Below are 14,258 nucleotides of genomic sequence, written 5' to 3' on the forward strand. Positions count from 1 at the left end.
GTAATCCAGTAGTGCATATTGTGTAAAATATTTTGTCACACTAACTTTGGACAAAGAAATGGTATAAAATTGCCATTTAGGAGACTTGGTTTGCACAAATTTTTCAAGAGGATACCTCGGAACCCCCCATACTTCACGTTTCGCCCCCCCCCCCTCGTGACTGTTCTAGATCCGCCACTGGCTAAAAGCCTCGATAACTCGAATTTTTACCCTCACCCCTTCATCTTTAAATATCAAGGTGCTAACTGTATAAAAATTTTCTGTTGGTTGCCATAAGTTAAACTAATTTCCTCGTTAACCCTCTCAACATACTTCAACTGAAACGTTCTCTGAATGATATGAAAAAATGCAGCACCAACTTACACCATTGATAGATCTAATAAGTTTTTAGGATAAACATTATTTTGCATAATTAATAACCTGTAAATACCCCAGTTCACAGATACTTTTTAATTTAACAGTATTCACAGAAACTAGATTACAGAGAAGTAAAGTACAGATTAATCATGCTTAAGTTTATGGTACGACCGTGCGCTTTCAGCTCTAGCATTTTGTGCTGGAAATATAATTTTTTGTCGAGCAAGGAAGAGCCTAAGCGGCGAACAGTGTGCAGAACTCATATCGCACAGGGCACTTCCTCCACCGTGAGCGCAGGAGTGTCACATGAGTGCTTGGGGTGTGGTGTTCTAAACACCTGCGACAATGTAACATTGAATGTTTCCACTTTACCTTACTTCTCTATGACTAGATCTGTTTATGACTTAGATATTTCAGAATAAACATGAGTAGCCTACTGTTAAAATCTTAGTACTGAAGTGTTACAAAAAATAACGAGGTTTAACTTTTCCGAACATTTAAGACAGTTTTTAGTCAACAATAAAAACTATAAATACAAACACATAATAAAAGCAGCATATAATGTTCAAAATTGCAACTTAAGATCATTTTAATACTTATACAGTAGTAGACATAGTTCACATTGCCGCAAGTAGATGCTTATAAACTTAGAGAAACGCTCATAACAAGATGACTGGGCTTCACTAGACACAGCAATCTTTGACTTTTTAGACAGTTCTTGTCCAGCTCTTGATCTGAGGCTTTCTAAAATCCACCGTGGAAGCCAACTTCCAACTCAATAAATGCTGATAATGTTTGTCAGTAGATTTTGTAAAGCTCATAATTTAAAGCAGATGATTCATGTGATCCCAAAATAGTTTACAAACTTTATCGTTTGCAAACTTTATCGTTTGCAAACTTTATCCTTTACAAACATTCATAGCACTTGCTGAATCATAAGTAAATTATAAAATGTTTCAGCAGGTGGAAACTCATCAGGTCGTTCATCCCCAAATGAAGACCCAGCAGCAGCAAAACTGTTCGTTGGTGGCCTCAGTTGGCAGACATCACCTGACAAGCTTAAGGAGTATTTTGGCATGTTTGGCACTGTCACTGATGTTCTTATCATGAAGGATCCCCTTACACAGGTAACATTGATGTTCTATTATAGGCCTATTATAATTATTAGTATACTGGTCAATCTATACTATTATAAAATGAAGATGGTGTCTGTCTGTCTGGGCAGCTGTCACGACTAAAATAATTAATCGACACAGTCAAAATTAAGCACAAAAATGGTCCACATATCTAGGAATCTCATAGGTCTCACTTCCCTGAGATCCTCTTGGGCTACGCCCCTTGGATGTCCAAAGTTTTGAGGTGAGGTTTTTAAAAGTAAATATTATTATTCGCCTCCATGGAAGCATGAGAAAATTCACAACTTTGTGTTGGCATTTAAATGTACCGGTAAACAATCAGAACTGCCAAATTCTCATTTCACGATTTCAAGACAGCTGATCCAAAGAAATTAAATATATATTTCACACAACTATGTGGTATGATTATTTTATCTAAAACTTTATAATAGATTGTTTGTTCTAAATCCCTTTAAATCATTATGAAACTGATTTTTCTTCCCGTTGCAAAGAATGGATACAGTAGCTAGTTAGAGGTCATGGATACATCTTCTGAGGTCACAGTGAAATCATGAACATAATTCTTGATCTCGGAGAAAACGTAAACATATTCCGCAACGGTAAAATCAAGAACATCTTCTGTGGTCATAGCAAAATTGAGTATATCTTCGGTATTCACTACAATCATGAACGTCTTCCACAGTCACGATTATCTCGAGAACATCGTCCGCAATCTTGGCAAAATCGCAAACATCCTCCGCAGTTAAGGATAAATCCTGGACACCTTTTGGAATAATAGGACATAATCATCTCCCACTATGACAGTAAAATTTTTGATTTTTGATCATGCATCTTTGTAAACGCTTACCGCGGTCAGAAATTTGTGCTTAGCTCGGCTTGACTCATTCTAATCTTGACCTGATAATCAGTTTCTGCCCGTACGGATCTCATGCCAACCGTTGGTCCAAACATACCCAAAGAAGTGGAGTATCCGCAGACCACAAGTAAAAGGTGTACTTGCAACTATACGACTGGGAAAACCAGGTTTTTTTCTGTTGGGAAATCTGGGAAAATTAGAGAATTTTGTCTATGAGTTCTGCCTCCATTGTTTCAAAAATGGCCGCCATTTTCCATTAGTAGATAAATTTAAAATTGGAGCAATCTGTATTTTAAGAATTTAGATACAATGTTAAGACTTATTTATTCTTTGTATTTTATCTCTAAACATACTCATTTAGGAGCTGCAGGATGCAGAATGTACACTGCAAGCCATTTTTAAACACGTTTTCCTACGCCAGTGGCCTTTTGATTAAATTAATTATGAGATTAAACACTGTTAAGGGAAAGTGGTACAAACCCATTAGTTTTGTGAATTTGCCGGGAATTGAACCCATCCCTCCCACACTGAAGTCCGAGACACTAACCACTAGGCTAGCAACACAACCATTTGTAAATTATAGAGTTAACAAGTAGCTAACTCCTTCAAGTAACTTTAGAGAAGAAATTTCAAGAATAAAAATATTTTAAAATCACATTTATATTCGTAAACAATCATAAAAATACAGGGTGTTGCAAAGAAATATCAAATATGTCGACCATATTGGAAAACAGCGATCATATTTTTTAAATTCAAAACCATCCCAAAACACATCTTAAAAAATAATGAGGAATGCCCCATAAAAAGTTAACTGTCTTTCTCATAATCAAAAAGTTAACTATTGGTTTACTCTATCAAATCAAAATGTCTTTATTCCTGAATAATTTCTTTTACATAATTCAAAGTGTGTATACAGGAAATTTATTCCCAAGTAATAGTTTGGGAATAATAGTCGTAGTTGTATTGGTCCCAAGTATTAGTACCTATTGGTCTGTGTTTGGAGACTTAAGGTGAGACACCCTGTATAATTAAATCTCATAAACTAGGCCTCCTTGTAGTTCGTGTTAAACATCCTCTCCTATATGTCTTTCTTCTCATTGTTACAGAGAAGCAGAGGTTTTGGATTTATCACCTTCTCAGATCCGGAAACCGTTGAGAAAGTTCTCAAAGTGCCTATTCACACACTAGATGGCAAAAAAATCGATCCAAAGCATGCAACTCCTAAGAATAGGCCTAAACAGTCAAATAGAACCAAGAAGATATTTGTTGGTGGTGTTAGTCAAGATACTTCTTCAGAAGAAGTCAAGGCCTACTTTAGCCAGTTTGGAAAGGTAGAAGAAACTGTTATGCTGATGGATCAGCAAACAAAACGTCACAGAGGCTTTGGCTTTGTCACTTTTGAGAATGAAGATGTCGTCGATAGGATCTGTGAAATTCATTTCCATACTATAAAAAACAAGAAGGTCGAATGTAAAAAAGCACAGCCTAAGGAAGTAGTGGCACCTGGACTCTTACTTGGGAAGCGTGTTATGGTTATGGGTGGAATGCGAATGGCAGCTCCTACACCTGTCACTACTACTGGCCAGTTGGTGGCAGCACAAGCTCACGTCCAGGCTGCAGCGGCTGCTGCCGCAGCACAAAACGCAGCAGCAGCGGTTCAGAATGCAGCAGCTGTGAGCTACGGAAAACTGTTCAGTGGTTATCCCAGTTTGGCTGGATACAGATACGCTCCGTACCCTGTGGCAGCACTACCAGCAGCGGCGACACCCCCAAACCAGGCTACAAACCCGACTACACCAGGAGGTCTAAACCCAGCAACAGGTCTGGCACCCCCCACCAACCCCTACCAGGCATACAGTTTGGCAAACGTGGACATGTCTAGCTTCCAGGGTGTCGACTGGAGTTCCATGTATGGAATGGGAATGTATGTTTGAAGCCCTTACTTCAGGCATTAAGGACGCATTACGTGATATCATTGAACAGAATTGTTTTTAAATCTTTTTCAGTACTTAAAAGTCTTTCGAGTTAGATCTGCTTTTGCTCATTGATGAAGTAACAATAATACCTTTTTCTGGGCTCTTTTTCTAAGCAATAAATTTGCAATAAGCGACAGTATTAGCAATGCCCTTTACTGGATCTTCCACTTATTGGTTAATTAATAATAATACTCGGTATAACTCGAAAAGGCGGTCAGTAATAACTTTAAACAGATCGCCGTTGTTAGTCTGCCTTGTTGTGTGTCACGTGGGTGCCGTAAACCCTTGGAAGTGTTGTACAGTGTTCATATTAGCTTTGTTTTACAGAGACGAGTGTTCTGTATATATAACTTGATCTCAAGTGGAATTCCGTACATGAAAGAGACAGTGGGCCTGGTCACACCACAACTCATGTGGACTAAATCTAGTCATACACCTTTGATTGTCAATGTTCCACTCGTTAGTGATAGTTATTTATTCGAATTGTGCTTTTAATTTTAACTATTGACTAAATTACTTAGCCTAAGTAATGTTCCTGTTGTTTTCTGTTTCCTCATGATTGTTTGTTTTTATTGAGTCGAGTTTGAAGCACCTGTTTACATTCCATATTTCATCCTCTTGGACTAGACTAAAGTTCTAAATGGGATTTTACCCAAAATACATCGAATTTTAAACATGTGATTTTGTGGACCAATTTTTTTATTTTGAAGATTGACTTCGGCCGAGTGTAGTCCTGTTAAAAGTTGTTGTAATTTTAAGTTGTGTTAAATTGCATAATGTTGATTAGTAACGATAGAGAATGCTAAAAAAGATTATTGTTTCATAAATTAACTGGAAAAATATAGACATGCTGTCTGTAACAATTATTTTTATAAATATTTCACGCTGTTAAAACTGGAAAATCCCAAGTGTGCTTCACCTCGCTTAAAGAGGTCAAAAGATTTTCAATACTCATTTTTATATTTAAGGATTGTAAAAACGTTACTGAACTTTAGGTTATATTTCAGTACCAATAATAATGTTATTATCCATCTTGGTTATAAACTCTACATCTAGTGATTATTGATGCAACTGTAGTATTATAAGTAGATTTTCTGAAAATTCTCTGTAAAAACCCTAAAATATTGTTAATCCAGTAAGAGCGATAGTCTCTTAGCTTTTTAACTGGTTAAATTTTGTCAGTATTAAATAATTTTTGAAACTTTTGTAATTTTATTTTAAATTTTATTTGGGTTTTGGCAGAGAATTGAATTTAGTGAAAGGAAAACGTGATCATTACTAAACATTTTGAAATATTTTTGTTTGATATTTGTTTGTGGTTTTAACCATTTTTTATTTTGCGTTTTATTCATAAAACTGAAAATGTCACTTTTTCCTTTTGCTTAGGTGACAATATGCAACAGCAATAAATGTGTTAGAAGTGGAGATGAACCCTCTATTTTTGTATTCTCATTAAAATGAAAAATAAAGTAAGTTTGTAACTTTGTTTGCGGGTTTAGAGGGTTGGTCTAAAATGTTCACCTGGCTCCTTAGTGTTTCTGTTTGTAATAGTGTTAGATGTTTTTGTAGTTGTGTGTGTAGTGTAGACATCTACCATGCACTGTAGAGCAGTTATCAATAAAGTAGATTGAGAGTAGACCAGCTGCTTGTCGGTATAATATTTAATGACTCCTTACTTTGCTTGGAACTGAATGACTGTTCGACGGATATCACCTGCTTCACCAATATTATTACACTGCACGATTTGATTGTTTGGGCTTACTAGATTCTTATCGAGCGTCAAGCCAGTTACCTTTAAATTCATATAACTGTGTTTAGTAAGTTAATATAGTTTGGTGTAACTAACTACTGGGGTGTAGTGCATGTTCAAATCTATAAAGTCTTTTTTAAATCAATTAATTGTGTTAATTTGTTGCTTTTAGTTAGGCCTACATTATTGATGTTAGGGTTATTTGCATGTTTCTGTTTTTGTTTTTACTGTTTAAATAAAACTTAAGTTAAATTATTTAATGCATGAAAGTTAAAATTCTTTACTTCAGTCTTGAACATTGTAAACGCTTTGTTAAAGATATTAACAAACACCTTTATCTTTTTGAAGTAGGCTATATCGGCCTTTTCAATAACTGTTTAAATTTTAAAATATGTTACAGTCTGATGGTAAAAAAAACTGGTAACCAGCATGACTCTGTGAAGATCTAGTAATGCCCATTAATGTGTGTTTTAACTATTGGGAAGGATAGAGATTGCCCTAATCTGTTTAAATTGGTTACAAGAATATCATCGCAGATCTTCAATGGCTGTTCTCCGTGCTTTACCCCATGTAGTTGCTTTTAGTAAAGGTAGCTAGCCATAGCTGTGACTGCTGCCTAAAATCTTCAGCTCAAGATACATTGTGTTCAATAATTATCGTGCCTACACGTGGACCATCTATTCTTGCAAATACATTTTAATTCTTATCAAATATGCCTATGCAAATAAAATACAGTAGGCCCATCTCATTTTCTGATCGCCAGTCGATCAACTTATCAACTAAAAGACGGACTGATGGTTTTAGAGATTGGAAATTGCAATAAGTAACAACAAACATTTAATGATTTTCACTAATCTTTAATCAAACATAATTTTATGAACCAGCCTATTCATAAAAAATATATCAATAGAAAAGATTAAATCAATTACTCTCTACATACAATCAAACAATAATGCAATTTTAGGAAATATACTTTTTTCCACAATGTTTTAAATGTAAGGCCTTTTAAATTATCATGAATAAATATTGGTTCTGGTCAGTAAAGCGATGAGATTGATAGAATGGAACAGATGTTTTTCATGGCAGAACTAAAGTAGCAAAATCGCCTTTGGCTTTTGAGCTTTTTATTTAATTAGAAATAGAATCCCTACTTCAGACTAGTTATTATGGAAGTTTTACTTAATTGTCAGATCACCTACATTTGATTGAGGTGAGCACAGTGAAGGTTTTACATTACAGGATTCACAAAAACATTTTTTTTAAATTTTGCAAACTCCCTTAGGCTAGGCGCACACGAGTGATTATTTTGAGGCGATTATTTCATCGGCCGATCTGTGCATCATGTATTAGAATGGAAGCGTGCACACAGGTGATCGAGAATTGCGCTGATTTTAAAATCTGGGTTTTGCTGCTGATTCGTAGGCGAGGCGATTGTCGCCCGAAAAATCTGTAATGTACAGGTTGTTAACAGTCTGCACACACGGTCGACTAAAAAATCGGCCAGTCGCTTGTTGTTCTCCGAAGGAGTCAGTGAACTTCAGTGAGAGTTGTGTTGTTTTCTTTGCTAAAAAAGGCCACAGCTGTTATAATAAAACTGAAACTTTCAACAGACATTTTATAGTAATTAAAGAACTTTTTACTGTCATCACGTAAAGTGTATAGTTTATAAAACTGTTGATTTAAAAGTCTCTGACTTATTATCAGATGAACCCAATAATTAAGTTGTCTTATTTTTTTCTTTGATGTAATTAGAAGAGCACAAACACAGGTTAATTCAACAAAGTCCATTTTAGGATAGCTTAAACGCACTCAAAAAATCCATTTCTTGACTAAAATCGCCAAAAGTGCGCCTAGACATAAATCAAGGGCGATTTATTTTTAGCAGATATTTTAATCAGCCGATCAAAAAATCTACCATGTGCGCCAGGCCTTAGCGAAACATTTTTAGAAATACTCAGGACCGACATCTGGTTTAGTTCCTGGCATATTATTGGGTAACATTACAAGGTTATCAACATAATATGGAGCAAGTAGGTTTTTTTACTTAGGCTAAAATATTTCAATCGGGGGGATAAAATAGAATTTTCATGAATTTTGAATATCTTTTGAAGATATGGTTAATCCATCTAAATTTTGTCATGATAGACAAAGATTTAGAATGATTGTATTGGTGCATTTTATACAACGTATACCGTACTTTGTAACGGAAACTATGACTTTGGCTGCAAATGCAACTGAACTCATCTTTAACTGGTAATGTTAAAAGCAGCCAATTATCAGCCAGCTGTTTTTATATTAATACTGTACATTTTTATAAACAGCTGATAATTCAAAAATCATTAAATCACTCTCATGAAGCTTAGTCAACTTTCAATAGAATGAAAAATATGAAACCATTAATACCTAAATACTGTACTGAGCATGTGTTATTTTATTTTATAATACATCAGCCAAATAAAAAGGAGTAATTGAGTTTTAAATGTCCAGTTTCAACCATCATAATTCTAAAGTAAACAGAATATTTAGACTTTCAATGTAATTAAATGATAAATAAACAAAATAATTACTAAAGCTATCACAGATCAAACCTTGAATGGGTACAATTTTTTTTTTGTCTGTAGATAAGTTTAAATTATTTTTAAATTCAAGAATAAGAAATAGAAAGGAATTTGTTTACTTTAAAAGAACTAATCAATTTATTTTGTCTGTTACTCTTCATTTTGTACCATTTTAAATAATTTGTTAAATAGTTTTATAAATAATAATTAATAACATATAGAACATGTGGAACATTTCTTTTGTAATTTGCAATTTTTATTTGTATTATATTAGATATTACAGTACATGCATAAGAGAATAAAACACATCAATAGGTAATCAATCCACTAAAGTATTTAAAAATTTAATGAGTTTAAAGTGAATGAAATTGTATAAATAATCAATCCCATTGAATTAAAACCATCCATGAAAATCATTTGCAATGAACACGTTAATAAATATGCCTTTGTCAAAACAATTATATGTATAAAAAAGATTTACCGTACAGTATTGCCAGACACAAAAATGAATTAAATGGTTACAACCCTGTAAAATAGGGGCCTTAGTCATGGGATATTCATGCAAAAAAAATCATACAAAACTAACAGCCTATAATGCCAATCAAATTTGTACTGGTAAGTAATCTGACAAAACCCTGATTATTAATTAAAATAAAAATGTTTATTAAAACCCTAAATTTGTCATAACCTTAGTTGTAAAAAATAACTCAAAGGTTAGCAGAATGGTAGGCTACCCCCAAACAAAAACTAGTGCTTTGAATCAACAGAACTGTATATTTAATTAGCAAAATGATAACATAACACCTAAAATTTTATAATTTTACTGTTCATAAACACTTTGTATTGGTCAAAAAGGACACACATTTTGATCTATAAACCTGGGTTTTTTTTGTGTAGGCCTACTTAAATTTACAATAATCTGTCTGATTTAGTTTAATGCTTTATTGATTTTTATAAATCGATAATACGCCAATATTTTATTACATCTTATGGCCTTAATTAATGGTTTAAGGCACCAGGTAGGTTTTCATTAGCGTCTAAACGCTTATTGCAGGTGAGTACCTATATTATTTGAAATAATATTTATACAATTTATTAAGCACCTCTGAAGATTCAGCCTTGTTGTGTTTAGGAAGTGATTTTAGAAAAGTTGACAATAATTTCCTGAAAATATAGTTTAAAAAAATAATTTAAATATAGTTAACTTAAACTTGTATCTGTGTTACCTACTGTGTTATACTGGGTTACAGATTTTAAGTACACAAAGTTAACAAGTTGACTTTGTAAAAGAGTGCATATTGACAAGTGTCCTTAAATGATGGTCTTCTTTACACTACGAGGAAAATTAAAGTAATATATACAACACTGGTATTGAATAACATGATTAACAACTTATCAGATTTGCCCAAGGTTTTGATTTTTAACCAAAACGCAGCATGGTCAGTATTTTATTTGGTTTTTAGGATTTTAAGTACCGGTAGAGGATATTTTAATATCTGTAGTCTATAGTTTTCCATTTTTTTTTACCATGTCTTAGTCTTGGTAGTACAGAGTATTTGGTAAATTAGAAATGTACATGCTTTAAGTGTGTTATTGTACCGATATGCTGAAAGGCTGTCATGTTATGTTTACTTTAGTTATAACAGGCAAAAATTAAATGTTTAATATGCATAATACTGGAAGCATTTTAAAATGTGTGTGGTCATAGTCATAGACGATTTAAATTTTGGTAAGTAAACCCCGTCTTATTTACATTTAACTGATATGATTTATATTCCTTTATTATTATAATCATATCAATTTAACAACTTAATATAAAATTCTAAATGACCTAGAAAATTAATGAATCATTTATTGAGTAGCTGGGTTATGATTAAATTCAGCTTAATTTTTTTTTACTACTAGAAGCAAACAAAATAATACTGGTGTACCATGTACTGGTCTTTGTGTTTCTTAAAGTGGCATTTTGTGGCCTCACACTTAGACAACCTCTAACAGTCATAGTATACATGTACCTGTACCCCATGAGGAGTGAACATTGATGACAGATGAGACAACATGTGGCTGACCCCTGACAGGGTTCACTTCAGACAGGCATATGGCCTAAATAAGTTGGACCATGTTTTATTTTGTCTATTGCCAGCATGATAACTTCACAAAAGAAGACAACAGAATCTGACTTAAGTAGCTAGTGGTTCCTTGTGACCAGTCATCCTATTTGAAATATATCAAAAGCATTGAAGTCGACATACAGTAATTGGAATGGGAGATTTGAGATTATAGCTGAAATTAGGTCCTTTGAAACGACAATATTGTTTATCTTTCAGAATTTATCCTGTAGATACCTAAAGGCTTAATAGGACATTGTCCTGAAAAGATAAACAAAAAATAAAATACCTGTTCAAATGGGAAGATGGCTAAATGAATATGCTGCTTCCGTCTAGAGCGTTTTACATCTATTTGTCTATGGTTTTACAATACTCTCGGCTTTGAATGCAATGCAATGGCATATGGAATTAATAGTCCGATAACTATATTAAATTTATCGGAACAGAACATGTTAATAATGTACAGAGTGGGATAGACTCCGGGACATTTGAAAATATAGAGGATTTATCTGTGTTATAGGTAAATATCTTTCACACTACAAAATAAAACATTTCAATGAATTTTCCTATTGGTTATACTGTATTTGAGTAACAACATGGCTTGAAAAATATTGTTTCTATAAAATCCAACCGTTGTCTGCAGTTGAGGTATTATAGCTAAACTGCAAGTCCATAGCAAGTTTAACTGTTTATCACAACTCTAGAAGGGGTTGCCTTTTAGTATAGGAGCCCAAAAATCAATAATGAACACTATAGTCTCAAGGACTTTGATTCACAGTACAGTATGACCAACATTATTGCATACTTTGGACCTTCGATGAGATATAGTTTGACATCTTAAAAAATAGACCCTACCACACCACGTTGCTAAAACGCATTATTTGGTGGGATACTTTATTTTACAGCTATCAAATGAAACTTTGAAGCAAGATCCAGACACTTAATTTTTGCAATGCCTTCATAATTTAGTACAAGTAAGAAATATTTAGAAGGGGTATCAGATTTTAAAACTATATTATGGAACTAGTTTTTCATATGAAAACATGTCAGTCAGTCTGTGGTAATGTTGAATTAGTTATACAAGGCGAAACACAGTAGCCTAAATAATATCAATAAACCAATTTGTAAGGTACCGGTACGGTATACTTGTAGACTAGTCGAGTCGAGCATAGAAGTCAGCTAAGCATGATTTTGATTTGGAAGTAGAAGATGTCAAATTGTAATGTAGTAAGTTATTGCAGTAGACATTTGCAGATACGTTTATGTACCTGTTTTTGTGATATAAAATAGAACACAGTCGTTGGCCTTCCCTAACTGTAAAAAGTGGAGTGTTGCCTTTGTACATAATTTTGTGTGATGTATTTATACAAACGTAAATATTAGCTTGTCTTCCTCTTAACATTGTTTTAACTTAGTGTAACCATAATAAAGTTGATTTAACTTTGCTGATCCTCAAGTAATAGACTTGTACACTTAATCTCACGAAACATATAAACGAATCTTTGTGCATGCAAGTAAATTTAAGCATATACTCTCGTAAAGTTCCTTCATGATTTATTTTTTCTCTAATGTATAACTTTTAATTTTTTGTTAGAGATTGAAATGACTTAAACTATTACAGTTATAGCCTAATAGATAGATTTATTTAAGTGTATTAAAATTTGACTGCTTTATATGGCCAGTCTTGTAAAATTCTAGTGTAAAATACCATAGATGGATACAATAGGCCTATAGTAGATTATCAATAGTTTTTTACTAGTGAATTTAGTTCAAAGTACCTAGTTTTGTAGTAGTATTAACTGGTTAGATAATTTATACCAAACAGCATCAATTTGTTCAAGAGTAATTTTTCTTGACCTTTTAATTTCTAAACAATAAAATAAATTAAATATTTCATAATAAATGCATTAAATTTTGACCTCTGATATATCATTGTTTCCTCTTCTAAACATTGAAACAGAAAATAGGAGAAATAGAATATTACATAATCAGATTTTAAATACATTTTAGTTTTGTAAAATATATAAATCTTAGTATGTTTCGTTGGATAATTTGTTTTAAATTTACAACTTGAGAAAAAAAGTTGCCATCATCAAGAATAAAAAGGTGGAAATAAAACACTGATGTGTTCTTTCTGATTTTGATTCTTAATCTTTTACAGTATATATTTTATTTTGGTCATTTTAATCAATAATAATATTTGCCAAAACTCATATTGGTTCAAAAACTTCATTTTAGCGATTTTCAAAGAGATTTAATTTCTCTAAAGGTACAGCAATAATTTATCACCATCAAATACAACATTAAAGCTGTGTAATCTTCTATATAAATAAAATTAGAGTTTTGTCTGTACATTGCTTAGAATAATGAACTTTTTGGTTATTTTTACATTTCATAGGTCAGAGAAACCGAATCAAACCTTATCTCAATTTCTGTCTGTCTGTCTGTCTGTCTGTCTGTCTGTCTATCTGTCATTCTCTTGGTAACGCTAAAATACGCACTTTATTACAACTACTCCTCAATAACTATAGCACTGTCCCGCCTGAAACTTATTTTCCAAATACTATACATATATGAGATGGTTTTAGACGTATTTCATCGAATATGAGACAGTTAGATATTTAACAGTAAACCCTTGAAAATCAAGTTTTTGTCGATTTTTGACGTGGAATGTCTGGAAGCCCATGTTAACCTTATGAGAAATGAAATTATTGAATCTTAACAGCTGTTTCAATTAAACAAGTTGGTTCTGTTCTGTGATGTTCAATAGCATTAAAGTTACAAGGATTACCAACAGGGTGCAGCACTAGCACTATTATTTCTTTTACATTTATGACAACAGCTAATTTGCAACCTGGAGGCGAGTGAGCGTAGCGAACGAGCTAACCTGAAGGCAAGTGAGCGTAGCGAACGAGCTAACCTGAAGGAAAGTGAGCGCAGCGAACGAGCTCCAACATACAGGTGAGTGAGCGTAGCGAACGAACTTCAACCAGGACGTGATTGAGCCATGCAAACGAGATCAGATAGTAAAAATAAAAGTAAGCCTACCGTTATAGGATCGACCGGCAGACACAGAGGTAATTTAACCTTTTATTGATTGTCATACCGATCCGGAACAACAAAAAACAACATAAAATGAAGCTATGTATAATAGTTTGGCCAGCATATCTTAAAATATGCAAACCAACTGCTGTTCGTTATATAAGAAGGTTTCAACTGAATATTATAAGATCCCCGTGCGTAGAACGGGTACACAGCTAGTTACTTAATGAAATTAAAACACTCATTTAATATGAAAGTAAATTTAGGGCCACATTATGCTTAAACTCAAATATATTTTAGTCATAGAATACTACGTATGTGGATGAACAAAGACTTCCATCAAAATTGATAAGTTTTTTCCAAAATAGATACCACGTGCCCACGTAGATGGCAGGAGTCTATTTAAAAATTAATTATTGGTACTTGCAAATGCCGAAGTTGTTGTTTTTTTAATAGATGTTGGTAATGTTTTAGA

At 33.3% G+C, this 14,258-nt stretch overlaps 2 protein-coding genes across 11 annotated transcripts in view; one reads left to right on the plus strand and one right to left on the minus strand.

Annotated features, from left to right (window-relative positions):
* The window catches only part of LOC128985978 (RNA-binding protein Musashi homolog 2-like), a 146,976-nt gene extending 141,153 nt beyond the window's left edge, over positions 1-5,823 (plus strand). For 9 of the 10 annotated variants that reach the window (XM_054406010.1, XM_054406072.1, XM_054406020.1 and 6 more), the window contains 2 exons: positions 1,318-1,484; positions 3,456-5,823. In XM_054406010.1, the coding sequence (XP_054261985.1) occupies positions 1,318-1,484; positions 3,456-4,283 (995 nt within the window). In that variant the 3' untranslated portion in view covers positions 4,284-5,823. The remainder of the gene's footprint in view (positions 1-1,317; positions 1,485-3,455) is intronic. The other variant, XM_054406053.1, reaches the window with a different exon arrangement.
* The window catches only part of LOC128986021 (uncharacterized), a 37,070-nt gene that overhangs the window by 16,394 nt on the left and 6,418 nt on the right, over positions 1-14,258 (minus strand). The window lies entirely within an intron of this gene.

Source organism: Macrosteles quadrilineatus, unplaced genomic scaffold, assembly GCF_028750875.1.
Source record: "Macrosteles quadrilineatus isolate MER2022 unplaced genomic scaffold, UCM_ALF_1.0 Scaffold_1__1_contigs__length_201487025, whole genome shotgun sequence".
Taxonomy (NCBI): Eukaryota; Metazoa; Arthropoda; class Insecta; order Hemiptera; family Cicadellidae; genus Macrosteles; species Macrosteles quadrilineatus.